The following is a 24,705-nucleotide window of genomic DNA, read 5'->3' as shown; positions in this document are numbered from 1 at the left end:
GTTTATAAATGAACACAAAGTGCTAATAAACTGTCCTAATGACTCAAATGTAAAAAAAAAAAACAACAGACTACACTACATGGCCACTGGGGTCTGTGCGTAGCGTGGACATTCCTGATGCCAGTAAAATGTAGGGCATTTACACCATGTAGTGAACTGAATTCTGGCATTTTAAGGACAGTTTTAAAACAGTTGCGTGATACAAAATATTTTTTATCTTTTATCCAGTTGCCGATGCTCAGCTTGTGAACAAACCCCAGGCTGAACCTTGGAGCAGCTATCTGTAGGGGGGCGAAGAGCGGGTTACTCTCATTTGATGGGGAGATCCAGTTGGTGGGAAGGAATTAGCATGTGTCTTTATTGGTCCAGATCGACAATTGTGGTGACAGCAGGCAGGTCACCAAGGAGATGGTCGGCTGGCAGCTGGCACCCTACTCTTGATGCTGCAGCTCAGCAGCCGAGCCAGTCAGTCTTCACATCCCCTACTTTGACGATCTTCAAGCTCGAATCATCCAGTTTCAGATAGTAGCCCTCTTTGAAGAAGTAGCTGAAACCTACAACCATGAAGAACACAAATTAAACCAAAATGGTCTCTGGAAACAGTACAGACAGGTGCTAGGCCAACTTGCTTCACAGACACATGATTGTCAAGCAAATTCTCCCTGCTTTGCCATTATGGCACCTCAATTTACCCTAGCTGATGTTCCCTAGCTTTGTGATGATAATAAGAGAACACTATCAGGACTAATGCAGCGAGTTTGAAGGGGGACTGCAGTGCCTTTTTAAAAGAGTCTTCGATCACACACGGCTAGCGCAGCAGCTCCTACCAAGCTTGCTGCTTAATTAGCAAGCAGACAGAGAGATCTTTGTAAGGGAACACAGACGCACTCTATGAAATGTTTTCTCAGGATGTTAAAAAGCCATATGTTATGTGTGCATATGAGCACAGGGGCAGGGAGGGTGAAGGAGACGCTGTCCACAAACTCCAGTAAAGCTTGGCCGCTCATACCTAGCCCCACTTCTCTGTTTTCTCAATGGTGTCACTTTGTTTTCGCTTAGAAGGAGCACAGGGAAATGACTTCAAAGTCGGAGATAAAGTGTCTTTGAAGCTATTGTTTTCTTTAGTGGCGAAGTGCCAGAAACAAAGAGAAACTACCTGGCTTCCATCTGTGTATATCCAGTCAGACACAACTATCCACCCAGCCAAGCATTTCTGCTTACCGTTCCCATTCAGACTAAAGGCGGCGTCCACTTTGTCTGGAATGCCACTCCAGGAATCTGCAATCAGCTTGGGGAAGCCAGGGTCCATCTTTTTCTTTGCTTCGTTGTACCTGGAAATGACATTCAGCACACGCTATCACATGTAATACTGCACCACAATATACCTTACTGTATAGTACAGTACTGCCTGAGAATCTCGGGGCATGCAAGACACAAACATTTCAGACCATGTGAAGAGTGTTCTCATGTTAAAGGGCTAGAAAACAGCATAGTTGTCTCTGAAGGTCTAGCCTCACTTATCAGTCATGTTACGCCTGCTTTGTTCAGCTAGACTTGCATACTGTGTATCCAGTGACAGCTGTGCACTAACCTGAGATAAGCATGCACAGAGCATAGGGAATAACATTTTTTTTACACAATCATCTATGTGTAATGAAAAATGGCTATTGTGTCATTTGAGCTGGCAAAAACACCCATCACTTCTGACTGCTCTGCCTTTGTGCATATTATCTCTTGAGGACACAGCTGTCACCAGCTGTTATCAGACCTAGAGCAACGCTGGTGATCAAGGCTCCTTCAGTTCTGAACTAATTAATCTTACAATGAGGACCACTAGTTAATAACAGACTTTACACATGACTACAGGGAAAGAGCAATGTCACTATTACCCCTTTTCCACCAAGGTAGTTTGAGGGCCGGTTCGGAGCTGGTGCCTAATCTTGAACCAGTTTTTTGCATTTTGACAGCCAAAGAACCGGCTCTCGGCCAGGAAAACTGGTTCGAAAGTGGCACCAACACTTTGCTGGTCTAGAACCGTACATCGGGGCTGGGGGTGGGACTATTGTGACCAACAAGACCAACTAAAACTTTGTGACTGCCATTTTTTAAAAAACCAGAGCTAGTGTAGCATCTAGTCTGCCTAAAAAGAAGAAAAGTTTTATTTTTCAAATGTTTCACCTTGTTGCCAGCCAGCTATGCATCTCCTAGCTGTTTAGGGAGCTACTAATTTCTCAAATCAATGTTACAAACATGACATTGATGGCTAGCTAGCTAGCTGTTGGTCAGCTAACATTACCCAAGCAAGCATAGCTACTAATTTCTCACATCAGTGTTACGTTCAACGTTCGTAAGTAATAAGTAATAAGTAGCTATGCTTGCTTGGGTAATGCACAAATACATTGGACCAGTCGTGTTTGGATGCCAATGTAGGCGCGCAAAGCCAGGAGCAACACTTGTAAAGAGAAATGTAGTCCACCATTGTTGTTGTTGTGCTTGGCGCTAGCGGGAAAGTGGAGGCGTATACAGACATATACAGTGACGTAATGATGTGGCTCTATAGTGGCTCTGTAGCCCGTAGAAAAGCCAAATGGTTCTTAGAAGGTTCGCAAGTTGAACCAACTCCGAACCGGCACTAGCACCAGCCCAGAACTAGCACCTAGTTGGTGTTAGTGGAAACATCTTCTGCTGATGAAAAACAACAGCTAAGGGATATCTGAGGGATCAGTGTAGATGGAGTCTGTGTAGGTGGACTGTAATAAAAAGACTCATAATCTTCACCTCCAGAATTTGTCTCCAGCGAATAAATAGGTTTTCTTGCTCTTGCTAAAGGAGAAAGCAGCATCAATGCGCTGCAGGTCAGCAGGGAGACCCATCGAGGAGATCCTCTTAGGATAGCCTCTTTCCAGAGTGCTAGCTGAATAAATCCACATCTCGTTCCCTGGGGAGCAACACAGAACAGGGTATGACCCCTGGTGAACCTAGCTGCATGCAGTCAAGCAAAAGCATACACTCAGCGTGGTACATAACCCTGGAAGCCAACACACCATTTGAATGTAACCCTTACTACCAGCCAAAAAATATTTCTGAGTAAGTGTACTTTGCAAGAGCTCTGATAAAAAGAGTCCAAGTGGTTCATTTCTGAAAAAATTAAACCCTGAGGATGTACCAATCTTCTACTATACCTTGTAAAGCCTGGCCAAAGTCAAGTCAATAAAACTGTTATTAAAACTTAAGCTAGAGAACTGCGTACTCATCCAACAGTCCAAAAACCAAAAGTGTGCAGCAAAAAAAATTATCCTCTAATTTTTAGATTTTTCCAGATGAAATGACTATGTAGGGTATATATAATTTTTAAAAGATTTTTCTTAGGATAAATATTCTGATGTTGTAAAATTAAATTCCTCTTATGAAACAGTTTATACATGGCTCCCATTTGCCTCCAAACAAAAAGATTTTTTTACACAAATTTTACAAGAAAAGTAGGAGCCAAGTCAATGACTTGTCTGTTGAGTGTGAATGTGGGCTAGCTGTGGTAACAGGAGATTTTTTTGGGGATCCTTTCCCCCTGCACAGACACAGTACCAGAAAAGAACACAGTCTTCTCTTCCAGTGGGTTCTCATAGGCGGCGTCAATCTTCTCTGGGAGCTCACTCCAGAAAGTGGCTACCAGCATGGGCCCGTTCGGCTTTGCCCTGAAGTTGGCGGATCTAAACAGGAATCTGTGAGAAAGAAAGAAGCGACAGGGAAATCACGGCAGGCCCAGACCCATCTGACTCACGGGAACATCTGGTTGCCATTAAAGCTGGGGTGCGGCCGCCAGCAGAGCAAGCTTACACTCGCCCTGGGTTCCTAACACACACATTTCCCTACTTCTTTCCACTGACCTATTTTGCAAAGGCCTAAAATAGTATAAAAATAGAAGAAGGGAAAAAAAAAAACATGTGACTTCTAACATATGTCAGAACAAAGCAGCAAAACAGAGACAATTTCACATGAAAAAGATCTATACAACCACAGAATCACTGAATGACATAACCACATGGAAGTTCAAATTCATATGCGGTGAAACCAGCATAGTTGAGATCTATAGTTGAAGCCTATAAGCTCCTGTTCAGTCTCAGTATACCACAGAAGAAGTGAGGTCGTCAGTCTCTGCAGGCAATCACTTTGGTTAAAAGGAGAGCGGACACATGCAACTGGAAATAAACCTGCACCCTAAGGGAGGATGTAAGAGGCTGAAAGGTGATCAGGGAGCAGGGAGTCAGGCTTCTCGTCATCTCCAAGTAAGCCCATAGGAGCTTCCTGCAGTCACTGAGGCTCCCTCACCAATCCTGATTTTTTTTAGCTGGAGAAAATGCTTAACGTTAGAATGGCAGACAGTGGAATGCAGTGCCAATGTCTGTCACTGTTTAGCATAAACATGGAAACTACATGCTGCACTGGTTCACACAAACTGAACCAGTGCAGCCACTATTCCAGTGCAAATATACCTAATGTTTCCTAAGCTTGTCTGTGTAACTTTCACACTCTAAATATCATAGAGCTCAAACTTCAAATTCCAAAATCCAAAAATTGTGTTTTCGATGTGTATTTAAGACCATACTTCCAAAATTTCAAGTTGTCACTAACAGGAGGGGGGGAAAGGGTGAGAACTAAACAACGTTTGGAATGTTCAAGCAGTTATTATCACATTTGGCTCCTGAGAATAACATAACAACTTGTAATTAACCCATATTCTGAACATATTTATAACTTTTGGTTAACTGATGAAATGGCCCCAACAGAGCTCCAAATCCAACAGTCTCAGGTCTAGAGAGACATAGGCCAGTACTCCTAATTCCTGCCCTAACAAGCCTGCAGTCTTGTGCTGTCCTGCTGATGTGAGGTGACAGTGTTTCCCATCACTGACGTGTTGAAGACCATAAAACACAGTCGGCTTCATTCACGTAACCCTTAATGAAAACAAAATCTTATTTTTATAAGTAGTATTTATGGGTGGTATCACCAAACTCTGGGGTCTACAGCCAACTGCAGTGTGGGAAAGAGCAGGCTAGCAGTATGACTGCAGTCTTTTGATTACTGAGCTGTGTGTGCTGTTTGCTTTGGACATCAAACCAACTAGGAACCACAGAGAAATGTTCTGCTTGCCTCTGAAATAGAGGGGTGATGAGGAGGCAACATGCAAAGACACATAATAAATCACAAATAATAATAGCATAATAATACAACAAACAAATCAGACATGAGACATTGATTTATGCTGTTTTTGTACCTTACACAAGTCCATTTGCATAGAGTGCTCCTTCTTGATGGTACTTCAATGCTGCAATTATGTATGAATGTGTTTGTGTGTGTGTGTTACCGTACATTAACTGGAATATGAGGACATTTGGCTGAGCTGTTTCCCAAAGACTTCCTCCTAAACCATGTTCAACTGCTGTGGTGCAATATGAAATTCTTCTGACAATATTGTGGCATAAGAATACAATGACTCAAAGACACTTAATACTGAATCATCGTTGTTGAATTTTGTGGTAGGAGTTCATTGTCAAAGAACCAAACCTTTTCCCAATTCTTACTCTATCAGAATGGATTGGCATAATGCAGCATATTCATACCTACAATAAAAAAGCCCATTTGGACCCTGTGAATGGGCGCATTGAAATCAACAGTAATTTTGGTTAATGCTAGTTGGTAAGGACTTAGAGCCAAAATGGGTGCCGGTTTGCTAATAATTACTGGGGGGTGAGCCCATTAGATCAGGGTTGGGCTACAGTGTAAAACTGCACCTACAAAACAAAATGGAGAAATAAATTAAGCTTGAGCATGAATGTAGCCTTCCTTGAAAGAAACCATTGTTTGTGGTGACAGACGTTTGTTTTGGAGACTGGAACAGAATTTGTGAAATATTCATCATGTCACTGAGGTTAACCTCTTCAGACATTAAAATAAGTATTTGGGTTATTTTTTCATGCAGTTTATTTTCATTGTGTTTTCCAAGTGCAGTTTTTTTTTTACTACAGCTAAAATTTGAATGGTAAGATGATATTGGAGGCCTCTGAATTCACAGAGACAAAATCATCTATAACTTTAAAAGTAACAGTAAGTCATTGTAGTAATGAACATTCCCAGACCTCCTATGTAACATATTTCCTTTTCACCCTTAAACGACCTCAGTTAGTGCTTCAGCAGCAGTTAGCTAAACAACCGCCTTCCCATCACACCATGGTAAAATGAACGGTGATATTTTCAAGTTTTACCTGTCTTTGAAGAAGAACGTCTCTCCTCTGATCTGAGCTACTGCATCAAAGGTAATATCCTCACTGCAAAGATCCATGGGAGTGACGGGACCCTGGGTGGGAGGCAGGGGCTTGTCTGTTGGGATTCCTGATAGAGAGAGAAATGGGCTCATGGACTGATCCCTGCATACTTTTGCACTGACCTTCACGAGATGAAACAACCCAGCATGTCAGCTGGTCTGACCCATGCTTACCGTAGAGGTCCTGAATGCCTCGAATGTCATCATCAGACAGACGGAAGTTCTTTGTGTAGGTGTAAATGGGTGCCATCAGGGCTCCGGGATCCTGGGAGTGCTCCAACCCAAGAGCATGGCCAAACTCATGGGCAGCCACCAGGAACAGACTGTAGCCTGGAATCAGACACAGACAAACTCTGAGACACAGCAACCTGTAAAACACAATCTCACAGATTAGATGCTATACGTGTGTGTGTTGATGTGGAAAGAAAAATACAGAAAGAGAGGGAGAGAAGGTGGAGCGTGGTCATAAAGTGTACTTGGTTAAAAAACGTTGGGACTGAGAATACTGTAAGACTCAGTTTAGGACTGTGAAAAGCCTACTGTAGATTGCTCATATTGCTCACATCCTAATAATCACTCCTACCTGAGTACATTTTCAGCTAAGTGTGAGTGCCAGCATGGTTTAAGCGAGTTCTGCTGAGACTGGTGTATTTACCTTGGTCCGGACAGAAGCCCCATTTGCGGTCATCATCATAGCTTCTAGTGGTAGCACACCACATTTTCCCGTCACTGCGTCCAGAAGAAGTGCAGGCATCGTAACTGTCACCCAGGAAGGTGAAGGGGAAAACGCAGGGTGCTCCTTCTGAGTTACCCCCAACCGTCGACATGGCTATGGGGAGGACGAATGCATGAAACACAGGCACAAAAAAAAGAACAGCACATCAGACCTAAATCGAGCAGACTGAATCTCCCTGTTTGTACTGTCTGCTAGCTCAAGCCTCAGTCTGTACAGGAAAGCAGACACTTTCCCTTTGATCAGCAACTGCAGTCAAGGGCGTCCACACACACCACAGCAGGAGAACAGATTTGTCAGCAGAGCAGGTTAGAGTCCTGGGCTGTGGGTACAGAACAGCACATTTGGGCTGTTAGTCAGGGGAAAGGCCAGGGTGGAGGCGGGGGGCATTTCACTCTCTTTATTGTTTGTTTCTGTGTGCTTTCAGCACCGGGGGCGTTTCTGCTCCCCAGCTGTGCTCCTGCATGCAGGGAGGAATGCCTCAACAACAGGAAATGCTCTGGTGTAAGCTGTAAGACTTCAGCAGAGAAGGCAGCCAGAATATTTAGGGAAGTTCCACTGGACCTACAATACCGGTGGCGAAATAATGGAGGAATCAGAGTCAAAGGCTCAAGGAGGGTGTGGGGAATAAGACTACATAACAATGGTAGTGGCATCACTCCTTCATCTGCTAAGGGGAAGTTAAAAGTCGGTGTCCTGTATAAAAACAAAATGACTTTACACCCACATAAATCTACATGGCAAATGGCTTTTGACTCCTGTAGAGGTATAGTCAAATTGAACATGTTTTCAGAGTTGGGGGGGGGGTTACAGGAAGCGTTTATTTGGAATGGAGCCTGAGCAGAATGCTGGCCTGTTAGTTTCCAGCCAAACGGAGTGCGCGTCTCGCAGGAAGCCCGAGCCCTTGAGTGACCAGCCAGGCAACGGGCTGCCTTGCATTGCAATTAGCCCCATTCAGTGTGCATTCATCACTCCTCCATGCGTCACTCGTGGCTCTTGCGCAGCATGACTGCATTCCCAGCCGATTCAAAACAGATGACAACTCCAGTTCCCCTGCTCCGAAACCCCATATCCGTGCGGCCATGAAGCGGCCATACCTACACAGCGGAAAATAACCCAGGCCAGTGCATAGTAAACATTTTATAGCCACCCACAGCTGAAGTGATCTGGGACCAAATTGCAGCTGAGAGCTTGTGTGCTGTCAGGGAAAATCCTGCACTCAGACAGAAACAACTCCTATCAAGGTCATTTAAAGGAAACAGTTTCTATGTTAGGAAACAGTTGATATGTTAAAACTGGACTTTTGTAAAAACAGAACTGTTAGAGTTCAGCACTGTGCTACAGGTATGTGTCTTTATTTAAGAGCACATCTCAAAAAGAACGGAGTTGAACTGACAGTCTGACAACCAGACAAGCAGACAACCAGAACTGACAATATTGCCAGGGAGGGAGCACGGATTTGTGGTCATCTGAAGACTCACCGGTTTCGGGACAGAAGCCGTAGGTCTTGTCACGGTCATAGTCCTCGGTGGTGGCGCACCAGCGGTACCCATCGTCCCGGCCCTCAGTCGTGCAGCTGTCATACTTGGTCCCCTGGAAGGTGAAGGGGAACTTACAGGGTGCCCCTTCAGCGTTTCCACCGAGAGTGAACAGCACTGTAATGCAAACACAAACACAGACACACACACCACATTGTAGTTCATATCCAAAACAAGAGAAACAGACAAAAAGAACTTATGGGCGTCACTAAGTCATTCACTTCATCCCTGTTCAAAGAAAACTTTGGTGTGTGCCTGTATACGCCAGAATGTCTAGTCTTCAAATGACCTGGAGCAGGGTTCAACCTTTTTGCTTTTTGAAGGTTAATGAATCGTAATCAATATTTCATTAAAGGTTGCACCATAGTTCTTCATGTGCAATCTTCTGTATGCGAGGCATAAACAAGGGAAAATGGTTTCACTTTACCTTCATTAACAGAAGTATTCCACTGAATACTATGCTTTTAATGTGTCGATATTTCAGTTTGTTTCTGATTATAAATATTCATTATGGGATATGACCAGAGCATTCATTGATAGCACACATCAGTTTGGGCAACACAGTAAACTTTTTTAAACAAATGGAACATCCTTGAAACAGAAGTACAGAAGAGGGAAGTCAGAGCTGACAGTCTCCTGTTTAATAGTCTCTGTGTGTACCTCTGAAGTCATAAACATGCATAGAAAAGCATGACCTCAAGCAAGGAGTGAATCGCAAAAGCACCTTTCCAGGCATGAAAGTGCAATCAGACTGTTCCCCCTTTGCTTGCTGCATATCAGAGTTCCCAAGGTAGCAATGAAAAACAAACTAATTCATGTTCAGGCTAGATTTTTAGATGGTCCTAAAGAAGGCGTGTTATTCTAATGTTTACAGAAATACTGCCTTTTGGCAATGAAATGTTTGTGACAGAAAGAGGCAGTTTTCCGCTTTTGTGAAATAGAAAGCTCTAGTATTGACCAAACGTGCGAGAGACATCTGTTTCTGACACACAGAAGGCAGTTCTGAATGTTATCCATAGAAAAGGCTTAGTACATTTCACTATTATAAACACCATTTCTATGTCTACAAGAGTCTAAAAAGGGATACTTCCCTCTGTCTTGAGGGATAACACTACATCCTCTCTCCACTGTAATGTCCCTGTAATTAAATTCATAAAAGGGACCATATTTTAAGTCCACATTCTCAGCAACAATTATCAAATCCACTTCTGACTAGTCAGAAATCCAGTCCTGGGTTTTCTGACTGTACTGCTTGAGAGGTTTGAATACAGCATTTAGACATTTCATGGCATTGCTTCCGCTCTACTCTCCCTACCTGTCTAATTGGTCAGCTCCTTTTTACCTTGAGTTTTCTTTTAACTAGCCAAAAATCATTTTCTATCTCATTGGAGTTTGCTTTTTAGACTGCTATCCAAGGTTTTTTGGTAGAGAAGACATTCTCAGTGTGAGAAGAGACACCTGTTTATTACAAATATGTTAGGTCATGTAACAAATGGGGAGTCCATCTTCCTTTAACATGCAAAATAATCTAAAAATAGCACACAAATAGTGACACATAAAAGGTATGGAACTATGTAAATGTGTGTAAAAGTATGTAAGAAAAAGCAACATCGTGAAAGAATAAAAAAGATCACAATTGCTACACTTGCAAGAGAAAGTTTTGGCAATGATAGAGGGACTATGCTTGTTTGCAGCAGTGCAGTTTCACTACAGATGTTGCAGCAGTGCAATCCTTGCCGGCTGAGCACTGGACAGTGTCTGTCTTGCATGCATCAGGTCATATACACCACATAAAAAACTGAAGACAATCCAGTAGAAGCTGTCCACACAACATAAACTATAAACAAAAAAAAACATTTTATTTGGAATGCATATAATGTAAGCACCATGGACAGCTACTAAACAAACAGACTAATGGAGTCTCAGGTTGCCTGCATACCTTCTTTATAGTGATTATAAATCTGTGGGCTAGATGTCTTTGAAGCCATATGGTTTTCTTTCATGCACATAGACATCTTGTCTGGTGTTGCTAATCTTTTGTTTGGCATCTCGACTTTTACTTCTGCCCCAAAGATGCCAGAAACTGATGCAATTGTGTCCTGGAAGTTGAGGCATTTTGTTTTCCCGACATTGCACACACTGATTGTCTTGGCTTTGACAAACAATGGGGGCCCGGAATCATGCTTTCTGCTGTGCCCTTTTGGCTCATCATGCCAAACCTAATGCAAATCATTGCTATGTTAGCCTCTAACGATGCATTTCGTATCAACAGTTTCCCATCAGTGCCATCAGGTTTTAGTGGTGATGTTTTACTGGTTCGCACACATATTCTGAACTACCAGAACAAAAGTCTATTGTGTGACATTGTGTGTTAAGTCTACAGCTACTGGCATCTTGCAAACATGTCAGAACATGTCAGAACATGTTGTGAACTTGTTTGGTAAAATCTACACACTATATTTACTAAAAGTGGAATAATAACCAGAATTAGAAATAACTGTCCAAATTCTCAGCACAGATATTTAGGTCAGGATGAGAAAGGCACGAGCCGTGCAACAAGTTACTTTGAGTATAATGTTTTACTCTTTCTTTACATGAACACTATCTCTCTACCATCTCTTTCCATGCTGTGCATTCCACTTAATACTGTCTCTGTAAAGCCTACACAGAGTTCTCAAATACATTTCTATAGCTGGACATTGTAGAGGAGCAGCTGTTGGGCAGCAGTGCTCTACTATTATAATCCATGGATTCTGGGAAAAATTTTTCTGGGTTGTGCTAAACTTCTATGACTTTCTGGAAGGCTAGTAAAGGACTTGCAATCGTAAAGTCTGGACAATATCAACATGAAGGAGAGCCTTCACCCATCCTCTAGAAACTGAATACTTGTTAATTGTTAGTCTTAACTGTTGTTACAATGTTAAATGTTCCAGGGCCCTTTTTCTTCAATAAATTTTAAACCTACCAATAGCAATTCACATTTCATTAGCTGTATCCAAATCTGTTAATTGTTAGTTGTGTACCTGTGTCATTGTAATTATCTGTTAGCATGTGAAGCCCATCATTGGTTAATTAACTACTTTTGTGTAATCAGAAGCACATTAAATACAGGTGTGGGGGTACTACTAGGCTCTCTTGTGTGAGTGGGTTTTGGTGTTTGTGCCTGGGCCGAGGCTGGGTTTCTCTGCTTTGCATTTTAAAAATTATTTGATTTTTTGTTTGTTCTTCTGTTCTGTTCTGCAATACTACTACTAATAATAAACATCTTGGTCAAGCATAGTCTGGATGAGGGCGCACTCACATTCATGGGGACAGAAGCCATACTTCCCGTCTTCATCAAAGTTGTAGGTGGTGGAGCACCAGAGGAAGCCATCATCCCGGCCTTGGGGTGTGCAGCTGGTGTACTCCTTCCCCATAAAGAGGAAAGGGAACTTACAGAACTCCCCCTCTGCATTCCCAAACTTCACCTTCACCACTGAGGGACAAAAAGAATTATGTACCACATTCATTCGACCCGAGTCCTCAATACAGTAACCATAACCTATTGTTTCTGAAAAGTCTGAATTTTACCCAGCTCAGAACTGAGCAAATATTAACGTTGAAATATTTTAAGAGACATTTCACTGACTACACTGTCCTCTCTGAAGCAGGATTTTGACACTTTACATTTGTGCTTCTAGATACGTCAGACAGAGTAATGACAATGACAGTAAATGGCCTGTGTCACATTCTTGACCAGCCTCTCCTTTTCACATTATTCGTAAACAACGACACATGGGAATGAAGCCACTCTTTCATCATTCTTGGACAATGTGCTTGTGTAAACCCGCAGCAACCCAGAAAGCAATAGTGGTGACTCTGCCAAAATGGAAGTCTTTTCATCAGACTTTGGAATTGCTCCCTGGCCTCTACCTTTGGAAGCTGGCAGCAGAAAGTTATCCTGAAATCCTTCTAAAACACCATTTTAAGAGCAGCTAGTAAGGGAACTAACATTACTTTCCAAATCAATGACAAATGAACAAAATTACAAATCACTTTCATCATTATTTTATGGCAGATGCTGTGCTGATTTACTTTTTTTCTGTGTATGGGTTATGGTGCACAAATGTAATTGCAATCCATCTGGCTAGCAAATTAACTTTTGCTGTTAGTGTATGTACACATTTCTCTTTTGTAAAACTGATTAGCTATCTATTTGTAAATTAGTATTGTGCTATTTTCTGCCTCATAAAACAGATTTGTTTAACTAGCTAGCCATCATATCCAGCTGTATTTGCAAGCATGAAGTCTGTGGGGAGAAACTTGAGTATTGAGTCAAGCGTATTGAATTCAGAAAAAGTAAGTAAAGTCTCCATGCTTCCTAATTTCTGTGTTTCTTTTCATCTTGCTTTGACAGGATGCTAGCTTGTTAGATAACAAACATTACCAAGTTGTTTCTGGGCAACAGAGAACTGTGCGAGCACCTATTCTCAAATGTTTATTTTATGTATTATCAATACATTATCAGTACATGACAATACCTTGGCCATCTCCCAAAGTCCACTGCTCGTCATCATCAAAGTGCGAGTCACCCCCAATTCCAGGGCCTGGGGCAAAGGCGTGGGCCAGGAGACCATCTTTTCCATCAAACGGGTACCCATCGCCATGCTCTGAGGACCAAAACAAAGGATAAGCCACACTCAATTGATTTTTACAACAGGTTCACAACCAAACCAAGAATAATTTAACTGACACTCACACCAATGGCGTACTTAGCTGTGCCATTTATGACCACCACCGTGGTTGTTATGGATGTAATTGGTAGAAAGTAATTCAAGTATGATTATAATTCAAAATACAAATTTACTGTGAGGTACCTTCCAGAGCATAAGCGCGACATGGGGTTCTAACAATACAGCAGGACTCGACAATCATATAATACTTGTTGTTTACAATGAGCAAGTTTGTCGTGCATCTTTGCTTTTGTCCATGTCTATACAAATCTCTGCTGACTAAGTCTAGTCGATCTAGGACAGGGTGTGCTGATGTCAGACAAGGCATAGAACTTTGTTCCTCTACGGTACTGTATGTGTCTGATCTGTCTGACAGTTGCTTTCGCTGGTGCAGTTTTGAGTTTATCTGCCAAGACCACAATCCACATCAATCTACAAACTAGTTACGACTTAAACACAGGTTTTCTATATGAGATATGGAATAACCGCCACCCATGCATACAGTTCTTGGCTCCTTCTGACAACCTTTCAGGTTGACAATCATCTTTTTCTACCCACTTTCATATCTGGGAAGCTGTCGTATCTAACTGAGCTTCAGAATATCAACTGAATTCTGAACCAACAACAATAGCAGATGCTTAGTCTCCTTTCAACCACAGTAAAATTCAAGCTGTGTGGTTTCATTGGGTATGTTCATGGGAAAAGCCAATGACATATGATAGTACCATTGCGCCCAAAATTGATCATGATGTCAGCCTCTCCGTCCATTATGCGGGTGAACTTGAGTGGGGTGACGTCGCTCCACACTTTGAAAGCCCGGAAAAATGCATCGTTTATGGTTTCCTCGTCCAGATCTGGAGTGTACCCTAGAATCCTGCAAAGAGGAATGCAGAGAAGGTGTAAAAGCCAACCTGCAACCATCTAATTTCCAGTCTAACTCACTAACCACTATGGGATACTGCTGGCCACAGTTCAACTACTTTCCCCTTGCTGCGCTGGCAGAAAATGGAATTCTGAACCATAAACTATCCTGGTGAGTAGCTCAGAAAATATTTTCTGCCAGCAAGTCTCTAGTAACATTAAGACCAAAGAGTGTAACTCGTACCCCAACTCTAACACTACTCCCAGAAGTGATTACATATTTTATGCTAAACAAACATCATTCTGACAATGTCCATGATGCTCTTTTTGTCACCAGAAAGGATAAAGCATCTCATGCTGTTTTAGGAACCTGACTGTTTGGCAGTACCAAGGACACGTTTATGTTAAAATTTCTGGTAGCAATGGTTGTGCACGAAATATTCCCATGCAAAGAAAGTGAGGTTGAGCCTTGGAGCTCTGTTATTGGTACTGATTGTAACACTGTGATTTGAAGATTAGTCGGGTGAGATTAGCTGCCTTGATGTTTCCTGAGAGGGGAGGCAGTGTGGAATAGTAGTAAGGGACCTGATCTTATAGCCAGAGTGTTGCAGGTTGGAATCCTGATTTGATTACTGATAAACCTACACTGTTTCCTTAGCTTACCAACGCCGAGAGTTAATATAGATGAGGAGTCCACCAGATTAACACAGGGACTAATATGAGGATGACATATATGTTATTATTGTATTGTATTATTGTATTGTACTGTAGGATACTAAGATTGAAGAATGTTAAGTCTCTACCTGCATAATAATCTTCATACAAAATGTGCGTACACCTATCTCCAAACCTGTACATTATTCTGCAAATTAACAAAAGACCACAAAGCCAACATTTTGCCTCCAAACCTGTATGTTATTCCATTCTTTCCCCACTTGGGCTTTCTGGGGAAGAAGTTGAAGTTAGCCACATCTGGTACCCCACAGCGAGGCTTCTTCATGATTTCCACAGTCTTCTGATCAATCTCTCCAGTTTCTTGAAGGGAAAAGAACTTCTGCATCTTCTTCAGAGTGTCCTTAAGCACCATGAGGTTACATCTGTCTTTTGGGCATCCATAGAACTTGTTCAGGTAATGCTATGAAAAGACAAGTTGGTTTACAGATGTTATGAATGTATGTACACCAATCAACAGAAGCACACTATAAACAAACATGCAGGTTAAATGACCAGGAATGTCCACACCTACTAACAAACTTGGCTTGCCTCTACAACTCAAGTGTTAATTCCTTAATTGTATCTCTCTGTGTGTAAACTGCATACCATAATTAGACAGCTATGAGACTTCAGATCATACTCTATTCCTCTAGAATTTTTTTTTGTTTGTTTGGGGTGACAAATGCAAGGAGTAGGGTGGGTGGGTGGTGTGTGTTGGCAAATCTGCAAAAGATGCAAATCAAACATTTTGAAGCAAGACTAGGTCACGTGTTTGCCAATCACAAAGTGACAAACTGAAAATAAAGGTTTCAATCTAGGAACATTCTATTAACAATTTGGCACCACTGATTGTTCTAAACTTCTTTTTCCTCGCTCTATGGCTTGAGGGAATCTTTACAGAACATAACCAACCTGCACGCTCTCATTTGCACTTTCACTCTCAGTGACCACAGCGGAGCTAATTCTGCCTTGCAATAATGGTGCGTTTTGTCATCCCCATTCCCCAACAACAAAACTAACCCCATTCATCTCTGAAAAGAGCTAACTAGATAGCTTGCAAATGGCACAAATTCAGCAAGTTTGACATCAAGCAAAATACGTTAACTGAAAAGGAGAAACTTCACATAACCCAACGCCATCGTGCTATGTTGTCGGCCACAGACTGAACGGCGAGATGGTCGGTGGTTTCCATCCACCCCCGTTGGCAACGCCCCTTGCCCTAATCATGCCAATAGCTGAAGTCTGCACAGATTACCCGATAATGCATACCAAAGACCAAAAGTATACATAATGTCTACAGTACAGTTTTTTTTTTGTTTTTTTTTTTTACAGTTTTTACAAAACATATTTAGTTAAACAAAAAACAAGGACATAGTTAAAAAAGATTTCTTCTCTCACTTCAAGGAGTGATAAGTTTATTTTATATATTGATAATAACGTATATTTAGTACAAATATGGTCAATTGTGTGGTACACGGGGCAGCTGGGGATATTTTTCATACGCTGAACAGATAATTAATTGAATAATAAATGTCCATATAAAAGCTGCTCTATTCAAGCGATACAAATAATATACAGCTTCTCAACACAGTTTGTACCACACAAAGTTCCCGCTACGCTTTCAGTACTGACCATCTAAATTTTCAAGAGTCATTATAAAACAGCGAGCCATTTTGGAAAAAAAAGCAACTTACCAGGGCCACTTCTTTGTCTGTCCGTGGGCTAGTATCCCCAGGGAACTTGATTATTGGCGATGGTGCCGCTAAAGTTTGCTGAAAAGCGACGAACTGCACAAAAAACACTTTCAGAAGAAGGTGTCTGGAGGTGAAGAAAGTCTCCCACATCATCTTTTCCCGGCTAAGTGAGTCTCAGTAGATAGCTCGGCCGTTGTGCTCCGTGAGCTTAGGTCAGTAGTCACAAAGCCAATACTTTTATTTTCCTATGAACACATCCTGCCTTCGTGCGATAGACCCAGTTCTGCTTGCTCCAGCAGTTTTTTCGATGCTGGTGAAAGAAACTGAGCACAGACTGCGCAGTCTCCAGATTCTAGAAATATTTGGGGATGAAATTGGAGACGCAGCCACCACGGACGGACGTCAGTGCGTTCACCACTGCAGTTACTGTATTTCTGAACATTTATATCCGGCAGGAGGCAACAAGTTGTAATCTTAAACCTGCAGACCGAAAACCTCTGTTAAAACTTACTGGTTTGTATTGGAACCTCATTCAACAAAATAATATGTTAGTTGTATATATACTTCACTTTACAGATTCACGTTACAGATTGTTTGTAAACAGCGTAGACAGTGTATCCCACTATACCATAAAAAGTAATCGAGTTTACCGAACGTAATTAAGACAAGGTTTGCTGGCATACACTCAATCGTTGTGATACTAGCGGTATCTTTGTATAAACAAGTCCAAACCGATGTTTATTTTCTTTTCAACTATGACTGATGTGCCTCATTAAGATCTGCAGCCATGTGTTCACAGCACCAGACACTGTAAACTGGCCAGACCCTCACCATACTTATGACTGAAATAATCATTAACCATTTTGTTAGCATTCGGTATGCTTTTTTATCATTAAAAAAAAAAAACTTGCTGATTGTTTTGACCATTCAGATTCTAGCAGTAAACAAACTAAGGTAAAGGTAAGGACTAAAGGTAGCTACACCTACATGAGGTTACCTCACAATGTAAACGAATTTAATGCACACAGCATCGCAATGTGCAGTGAGTCTTGTGTTTATGAAAAACGTAACCATGGTTTGACAAAAAATGTCAAGATTTGACTTCAACAGCAATGGACCGGATTTGTCAAAAAATAATATTATCTATTTTTTTTTTTATTGAAAATGATCTCGATATTATTATTATTTTTTACTTTGCAGATTTCCCCCTTGCTCATGTTAGAGCTGAGTTAGGACAAAGCCCTGGTGACAGATACTGAACTCTCGGTGGAATCCACCAGTACATATTGCTCAAGGGTAAACGTTAAGTTCAGAACATTAAAAACTGAATCAGTTCAAAATGATTGGTTACTACTGGACATGCCAAATGAATATCCCTGTGAATGCCAGCTAACCCCGAGTCTTGTAAGTCATTGCAAAATAAACTAAAATATAATTAGCCAAAGTCTGTGTACAAAATGATGTAAGCCTCATCTCAAACCAAACTTTATAAAAATCATCTGAACGCAAGATCTTTCGGTATTCAAGGACGAAACGATGTCTATCACAGATATTCAATTCTCTTATGTCAATTTAGAGGCAATCTATTTATGAAGTGAAATGTCGCCATCTGGTGGACTTATTGAGAAACTACAAAAGAATCATTGCAAGTACGAGACAAGAACCGCAGTACTTCTACTTAAAATAATTCTTAAAATAATTCTACTAAATAATAAAAACACTGGTAGCACAGTCAGCCCACATTGTTGTAAAACTGAAAGACTAACAGCGTGGTAATTTTTATATGAACATAGAGACGTGCAGAAAGCATTAAAATAATTATTATCACAGTGATTTTTGTTTTCCGTAGTGTTATTTGTTCTAATAACAAGAGAAATAACTAATCTACAGTACAACCTATAGTGAGTCATTGGCAATGAATATGAGCCATGTGACATCGCGCTCTTTAATTTATTTTGTCTTCATATAGAGGGAATCATATATCATATAGAGGGCAAATATCTAGTGGCTCCAAAGTGATGGGTAGTCATGGTGCCACATTATTTTGCATTATATCAATTAACATGTAGTGTAAATATGCAACAAACATGTGCCGTGTTTGGATAAAGAGTCATTTTAAAGGTAAATACAACATTTATGTATGAACTTGGCCAATATAAATAAATCTACAGTATTAAGACAATACAGTATTATGAAGCATCAATCCTGCTTGACATGACCAATATGACCACAGATCACAGATGGAAAAAGTTATTCTAAGTGATATGTTGAAATTAAAAAAAAATATATATATATATATTATTTTGTGATTTGTGTATTGAGAGCAGAGGAAGATTGTCTACATTGTCTGTAATGCTGCCCTCTCCTGGTACAGAAATGATTGCATCCTTGTGAATGATCATTCACAGAGCAGAGAGGAAGAGGGCCTGCAGTTCAGCATACTGCAAACTCTTTTTCTCTCATGTGGGATTAATCTTAACAGTTTAATGATGTGGACTGTTTGTGAGAAAAATCCAGAGGATATAGCAGAAGACCTGACAGATGAATAGCTTTCAAATGGGTTTTTCTTGTATGTCACAAAGATCTAGTTTCCACTTTGAGATAGGGAAGGGTTATTATTATTATTTTTTTTTTTACAACAGACTGTTACTTCAGAGTGAATGTAAAATCAATTTGCTCACAATATACTGGCCTTGTCACTTTGGAGCTATGCTTTATTTCATACTGTAGTCTGATACATGTGGCTGTTTCCCCCACCTGACACACCACAATCTCTCATTCTCCCGCAGAGCAGTGAAGCTGGTAATTAAATGTGCATCCTCTCTCAATTCAAATAGAAAACATGGAAATGTGCAAAACTGATTCCCACTAAGTGAGTGTTTGTGTACATAAGGATGTAAATTTGCCTAGAAACAGACATAAGGAGATTGAAATGGTAGACTTTGATTTGCATGTAAATTGTTTCTCTTATTTTGTCTTTGTCAAATGCCAGGATTCCTTCAGACAAGGCTGAGTTGTGTGCTTTTCTCTCTCCATGTCTGCTTGCATGTGGGTCTGTGCATCACTTAAAGTTTCTAAAAGCATAACTTCAGCGCTTCCTCTGTCTTCGATAGATATGACTCCAGGTATGACTGATCACTCCAGTTTTTAAAGTTATTGAAAACAGGACCGTGATGCAGTTCCTTATCAATGAAATGGCAGAAGAGTGCTGTGTTCTTCTGAATGTATTGATCTGTATTGATCCTATGCACCTATTCTCATCCACGTTCATGCTGGCCCTGTAAAGAGAGGCCAGCTCAGAGGAAATTCTGTGAGCTGCATATCCTGGCAAGGAGTTTGAGAGAGAGAGAGAGAGAGAGAGAGAGAGAGGAAGAGAAGGAAACAGAAAGAGAGAGACAGAGAGAGGATTTAACTAGAGCAGTGCAATTATGCACCATACCAAAAAAAAGAACAGCTGTTAAATAAATGAAGCTTACATTATCCTTGCCAATACAATGTTAAACAAAGAAGTTAATTTTGCTAAATACTTTGTTACTATTAGACACAATGTATGTTATACCACCAGAAGTAAACACAAAGATGAATCATTGAAGACAAATCCATTATGGTATTCATGCTATATTTATGGGTGCGTTAAGAATTGGAGCCAGACTTTTACTCTGCAGAGTAATTATTGTTACGGTTCTGCGTTGTGTTGCAGCGTCTCTTATGATGTGACCGGTGAGGTGGGAGAAGATAAGCAGTGTTGGATTCATAAGCACAAAGTTTTGACTGACATTTGTATATGAACCGGGCCCAGAACAAGATCAGCAGAATTATTTTTCTGTAGTGCTTTTTTTTTTAGCGCTTCTCTTTTAACGGTGCTTGTAAACACAGATGAAATAACCAGTTCTATTATACACCATGAATAGATTAATGTCTCCAGTGGCTGTCTTCCCTCTCAATAATAGGTCAACAGCTGTATTTAAAAAATTAATCACATTTTTGGCAGCCGCAGAGGTTGGCTGTAGCACTCTCGAAATGCAATTGGGTATTCTATTCAGCTGAAAGCCTTAGAGGGAATGAATAGAATCTCTTTTGATGAGAACAGAATGCAAATGATTAGAGTATCTTTGTAGGACATGGAGCTCAGCAGCCACTGACGCGCACCACTCTGTGGCAGCGCTGAGGAAACGCAGATAGAAATGACCAGCACCGCCCAGCGCTTTCTCCTTCAAGGCGTCTTTCCCAACTGCATTCAGATTGGCATCTCACTCCTATTGAACAAAGTGACAATAACAAAGAAAGATTTAGATTAGAGATCAGAGGGTTTAATCTAGGGTGGCAGATTTCCCGTTCCAGAAAATGACAGAACGGTGCAGATACAAGAAACTTGCTCTGTGCAGAGAAATAAAAGACCATTATAAACTGTATTTTAATCTAAAGGCCTCTGGGGTTTTAGCCTAGCATCTTTGCATGTACACACTTTTTGTAAATGGAATATTTATGCTTTTTCAAGCAGAGGACAAATTATAACATTGGGAGTTTGAGAAGATCTTGAACAGTGAGGTATCTTGTTTATGAAATATGTATGTATGTGGTAGATTGCTTTTATTTATTATTAAATATTCAAACAGAATTTTAGGGTATCTTATAATTCTCATGTGACAACATCTTAACAGAAACAATTTTGAATGTTGATGTTTTTTTCAATGGGTCGCTATCCATGAATGTCCATCACACAAATAGTTGTGATTTCCCATATAAAATGCTTGGATTTAGTTGTACAACAGATGGAAAGTATCTTCCGATCGGTGGTCACTTAAACAGTACAATCTGGCAATGTATCTGCAGTGATTGGGGATTAGAGCAATGCTTCCTTTCAGGATAAACACATAATAGTGATATAAGATCGGATGCCTGATTTAGTTTGAATAGTTCAGGAAACAAAGAAATCCAATATAGTATATGAACAATATTAGATAATCAAACATGATTTAATAATGTGGTGCTGATAAATGTTCCAGTTTAAATGTTGGCATGTAAGAGTGAAATTAATCAACATACTAAATATGGTCCTTAGTTTTAAATTATAATTTGTGAAGTAAGCATGTGTGTTTGTGTAAATTATGTATTAGTCAGAATCTGTGAAGGGAAATTCTTAGCTCTGTCACTTTCAATCTACCAAGGAGAAGGAGGATTTCTCGGTTTGGTCCCTGAGAACGTAAATCCCCAAATGGATATGATAGGCTGACACTGTCCTCAGGAGAGTAGAAGCTGTATCACTGCTCCCATATTGCTTACATGCCTGCCACTAATTCAGTCAATGAATATGCTGTCTTAATAGTATGTTGTCTGTCCTTAGCTCTGAGATGAATTGGATAGAATTGGTCAAAACACTTAGTCAGTGTGAGTAAGTGTCCTGGGGACCCTGCTTGGCTGTTGCTCAGCTAGAATGTGATTTTTTCTGTCAGAGTTGGGGAGCAGAGCTTTGCTGTCCTTGATTTGGGGATACTGTAATGCACTCAGGTAAAGCGTGCTTAATCTGCTCTGGACATGCGCACAGTGTGGGCTGAATTTGATCTGATTTAGTGTATATCTCCTGCACATCCACTTTACATCAAATAGCAAATTTCAACAGCTGGATTCAATATGAGTTATGAATTTTTTAACTCAAATCTCCTCACATCCGAAGTGGTTCAAACAAATCCCTAAAGTCACCTTATTAAACCTGCTTCCCTGAAAAAAATAATACTTTTAATCCTGACTATGGCACCATCATGTTTTTTTTTCAGCAAATTCCATACAAAGACCTATTTCCGTTTCTGAGTCAGGCAGGAACAGTATACTACCCCCGGACATAACAATATATGATTCAATACGGCCCCTACATTTTGTGGAGCCCGACACCCTTGCCTTTTTCATTTGAGGGAGTTATGTTTCAGTAACTTTTCAGACTAACCCAGATATAACCTAGAAGAAAACCCAGTGCTTAATCACAGTGCCTGCATTATCCACTGAGAACATACCACTGTTACTCTACATTAGCGTGTTTCCAGATTAATCTCACAATCACACAACTCAAAGGAGTGGCCTCATTTCAAGAGAATGAAATAGTATGCGGTGTTTGATGGCAGCTGCAGTGTATTGTATATTGGAGAGGCACAGTGCCTCTGGGGTGCGCAATGTATAGGTCAGTGTTCAGCTGAAGTCGCCAGTCCAGGTTGTCTCCTTTCGTTCCTGTGTCCTGTGATCTGAGAATGTAGTTCAGAAAAGGACTCTCAAGGTCCTGTCTCTCCTAAGGATTGGACAGCATAGACTTTTTTCAAGAGAAACATGTTTTCAGGATATTAAAAAAGACCTTTGCCAGGAAATGGAGGTCCAAAGGCCTTTGGGGGGACAGCGGGAGTGCCATGATAGATTGCCGTCTCACTTTCCAGGTAATAATAGGGCCCCAGTAAGCATTTCCGATTGGCAGGTTTGTAATGTTGTAATGAAAGCAATACACCAGGTAGCATTAGTAGACAATTGTGAAGAGCATATAATCGCCTTTTTTTGGCATTTTATTTGTTTAAAATTCTATGACGTGAGTATTTTCAACTGGGTGAAATAAATAAATACAGCTTGTCAATCACACGGTGCACAAAATGCGCTGTCTGCTGTGAAGGGATGTGACAGCACATGACCTAGTGGCAGGCCTGACCCACACCATTAATATGCAAACAGAAGCGACGGCTTAAGTTTAATTTATGTGCTTCTCAGAAGAATTATTATTATTCCTTGGATATGCCAGCAACATTTGGCCGACTAAGAAATTAACTTTGTCTCATTCCTAAGTACAGTAATACATCAAGCTATAATCTCTGCAATAGATGAATCATGTTCCATATAATACAAGACGAATATATTCATATTTCATATTTTTTCTAATTTTTCCTGTCTGACCATCTTTGCATTAAGTCTTGCTAAGATTAATCCTATGATCCTATTGGAGTGGGAGGCAGGTGTTGTCTGTTACACAAGTATAAGTAAATAAAAGCATGTATCAAAATATAATCCCACACATAATTTGTTATATCTAACAAATATATGACGGACACCTGTTTCCCCAGCATGTCAGGCTTGCTGGTATTATTGTGAAAATGTTGCCTTGTGTGTATGTGCATGGGAAGGGGGTGGGCTCTTTGGGACTGGGGGGATCCCATAAATTGCACAGGTATTGCGATTCGAATGTCACTGACGTATGAAATTGCTTTATGTGTGTCCTCAGCTGTGAGTGCTAAATCGTTTAAGAAGTGGTCACGATCCAAAATGCAGCTGCTGACCCACATTGAGACCCCGATAACAAGGATCCAATGATTATTTTTCCAGGAAAGGACTCTGTTTGACCCACTTATAGTGTTTAACAGGACAGGGCAGGTGCTGTTTGGGTGTGGAGCAGATTGCCCTCTGGAAGGCCTGGGTTTCCCTGTGTCCTCCTCTGTTCTGCCCTAGATCTGATGCCCTTTCTCATATTTCTCTTCTTATAAGTATTATGTATTTGTGTTTCTCAAGACACACGCTCCTGTTAGACTGGACACAGTGCGTAGTGACATACAACACACTGTCAATGACCCAGTTGTCTGATAGAACAAATACTTTTCTTTGGACTCTGCCTTTTATGACAATAACAACACAAATCAACATACTGATTATATTTCCAGCACAGTGGTGAAAATATTAATACAAGATACATAATTTATTAGGTACTATGATCTGTATTTTATTCTTACCATTTCTCCAGAAATGTCGTAGACTGATGGGAGATGGGTCACATGCTAATGCATGATTTTTCTGCCCTTCATCAGAATTATTGAGGATGATATAGTACTGCTTGCCTGATGTTAGAGGTTGGAAGTAAGACAGGCATTGATTTCGATTTATATTTTGGTGTATAATCTATTGTGTGAGACCCTTAATTATACAGCAAGCATGTCCTTCAATGTAACCACCCAGACTATTTGTCTGTTTATATCTGTGGTATAGAAATGGTATAGTATGTTTTTTTTTTTTTTAGCAAAATCATTGTGAACACCAGTTTAGAGGCCATAAAATAACTTACAGCCGATATCAGTGTTTTTTACTTTATAGTAATTTTATTTGCCATTTTCCTTTT

General features: G+C 40.6%; 1 protein-coding gene across 1 annotated transcript; it reads right to left on the bottom strand.

The window, feature by feature from the left end:
- Positions 1 to 441: 441 nt before the first annotated feature.
- On the bottom strand, positions 442 to 16,932 carry mmp2 (matrix metallopeptidase 2). The gene is made up of 13 exons (XM_036543736.1): positions 16,572 to 16,932; positions 15,072 to 15,298; positions 14,028 to 14,176; positions 13,111 to 13,239; positions 11,892 to 12,065; positions 8,534 to 8,707; positions 6,975 to 7,148; positions 6,494 to 6,649; positions 6,261 to 6,387; positions 3,583 to 3,719; positions 2,779 to 2,938; positions 1,222 to 1,331; positions 442 to 554 (listed from the first exon to the last, which is right to left on the bottom strand). Exons 1-13 carry the CDS (start codon positions 16,722 to 16,724, stop codon positions 451 to 453), a joined length of 1,974 nt encoding a protein of 657 aa, XP_036399629.1. The 5' UTR covers positions 16,725 to 16,932; the 3' UTR covers positions 442 to 450.
- Positions 16,933 to 24,705: the final 7,773 nt, after the last annotated feature.

Source organism: Megalops cyprinoides, chromosome 13, assembly GCF_013368585.1.
Source record: "Megalops cyprinoides isolate fMegCyp1 chromosome 13, fMegCyp1.pri, whole genome shotgun sequence".
NCBI lineage: Eukaryota > Metazoa > Chordata > Actinopteri > Elopiformes > Megalopidae > Megalops > Megalops cyprinoides.
Note: the sequence above shows the minus strand (reverse complement) of the source record. Positions and strands in the feature narration are given on the sequence as shown.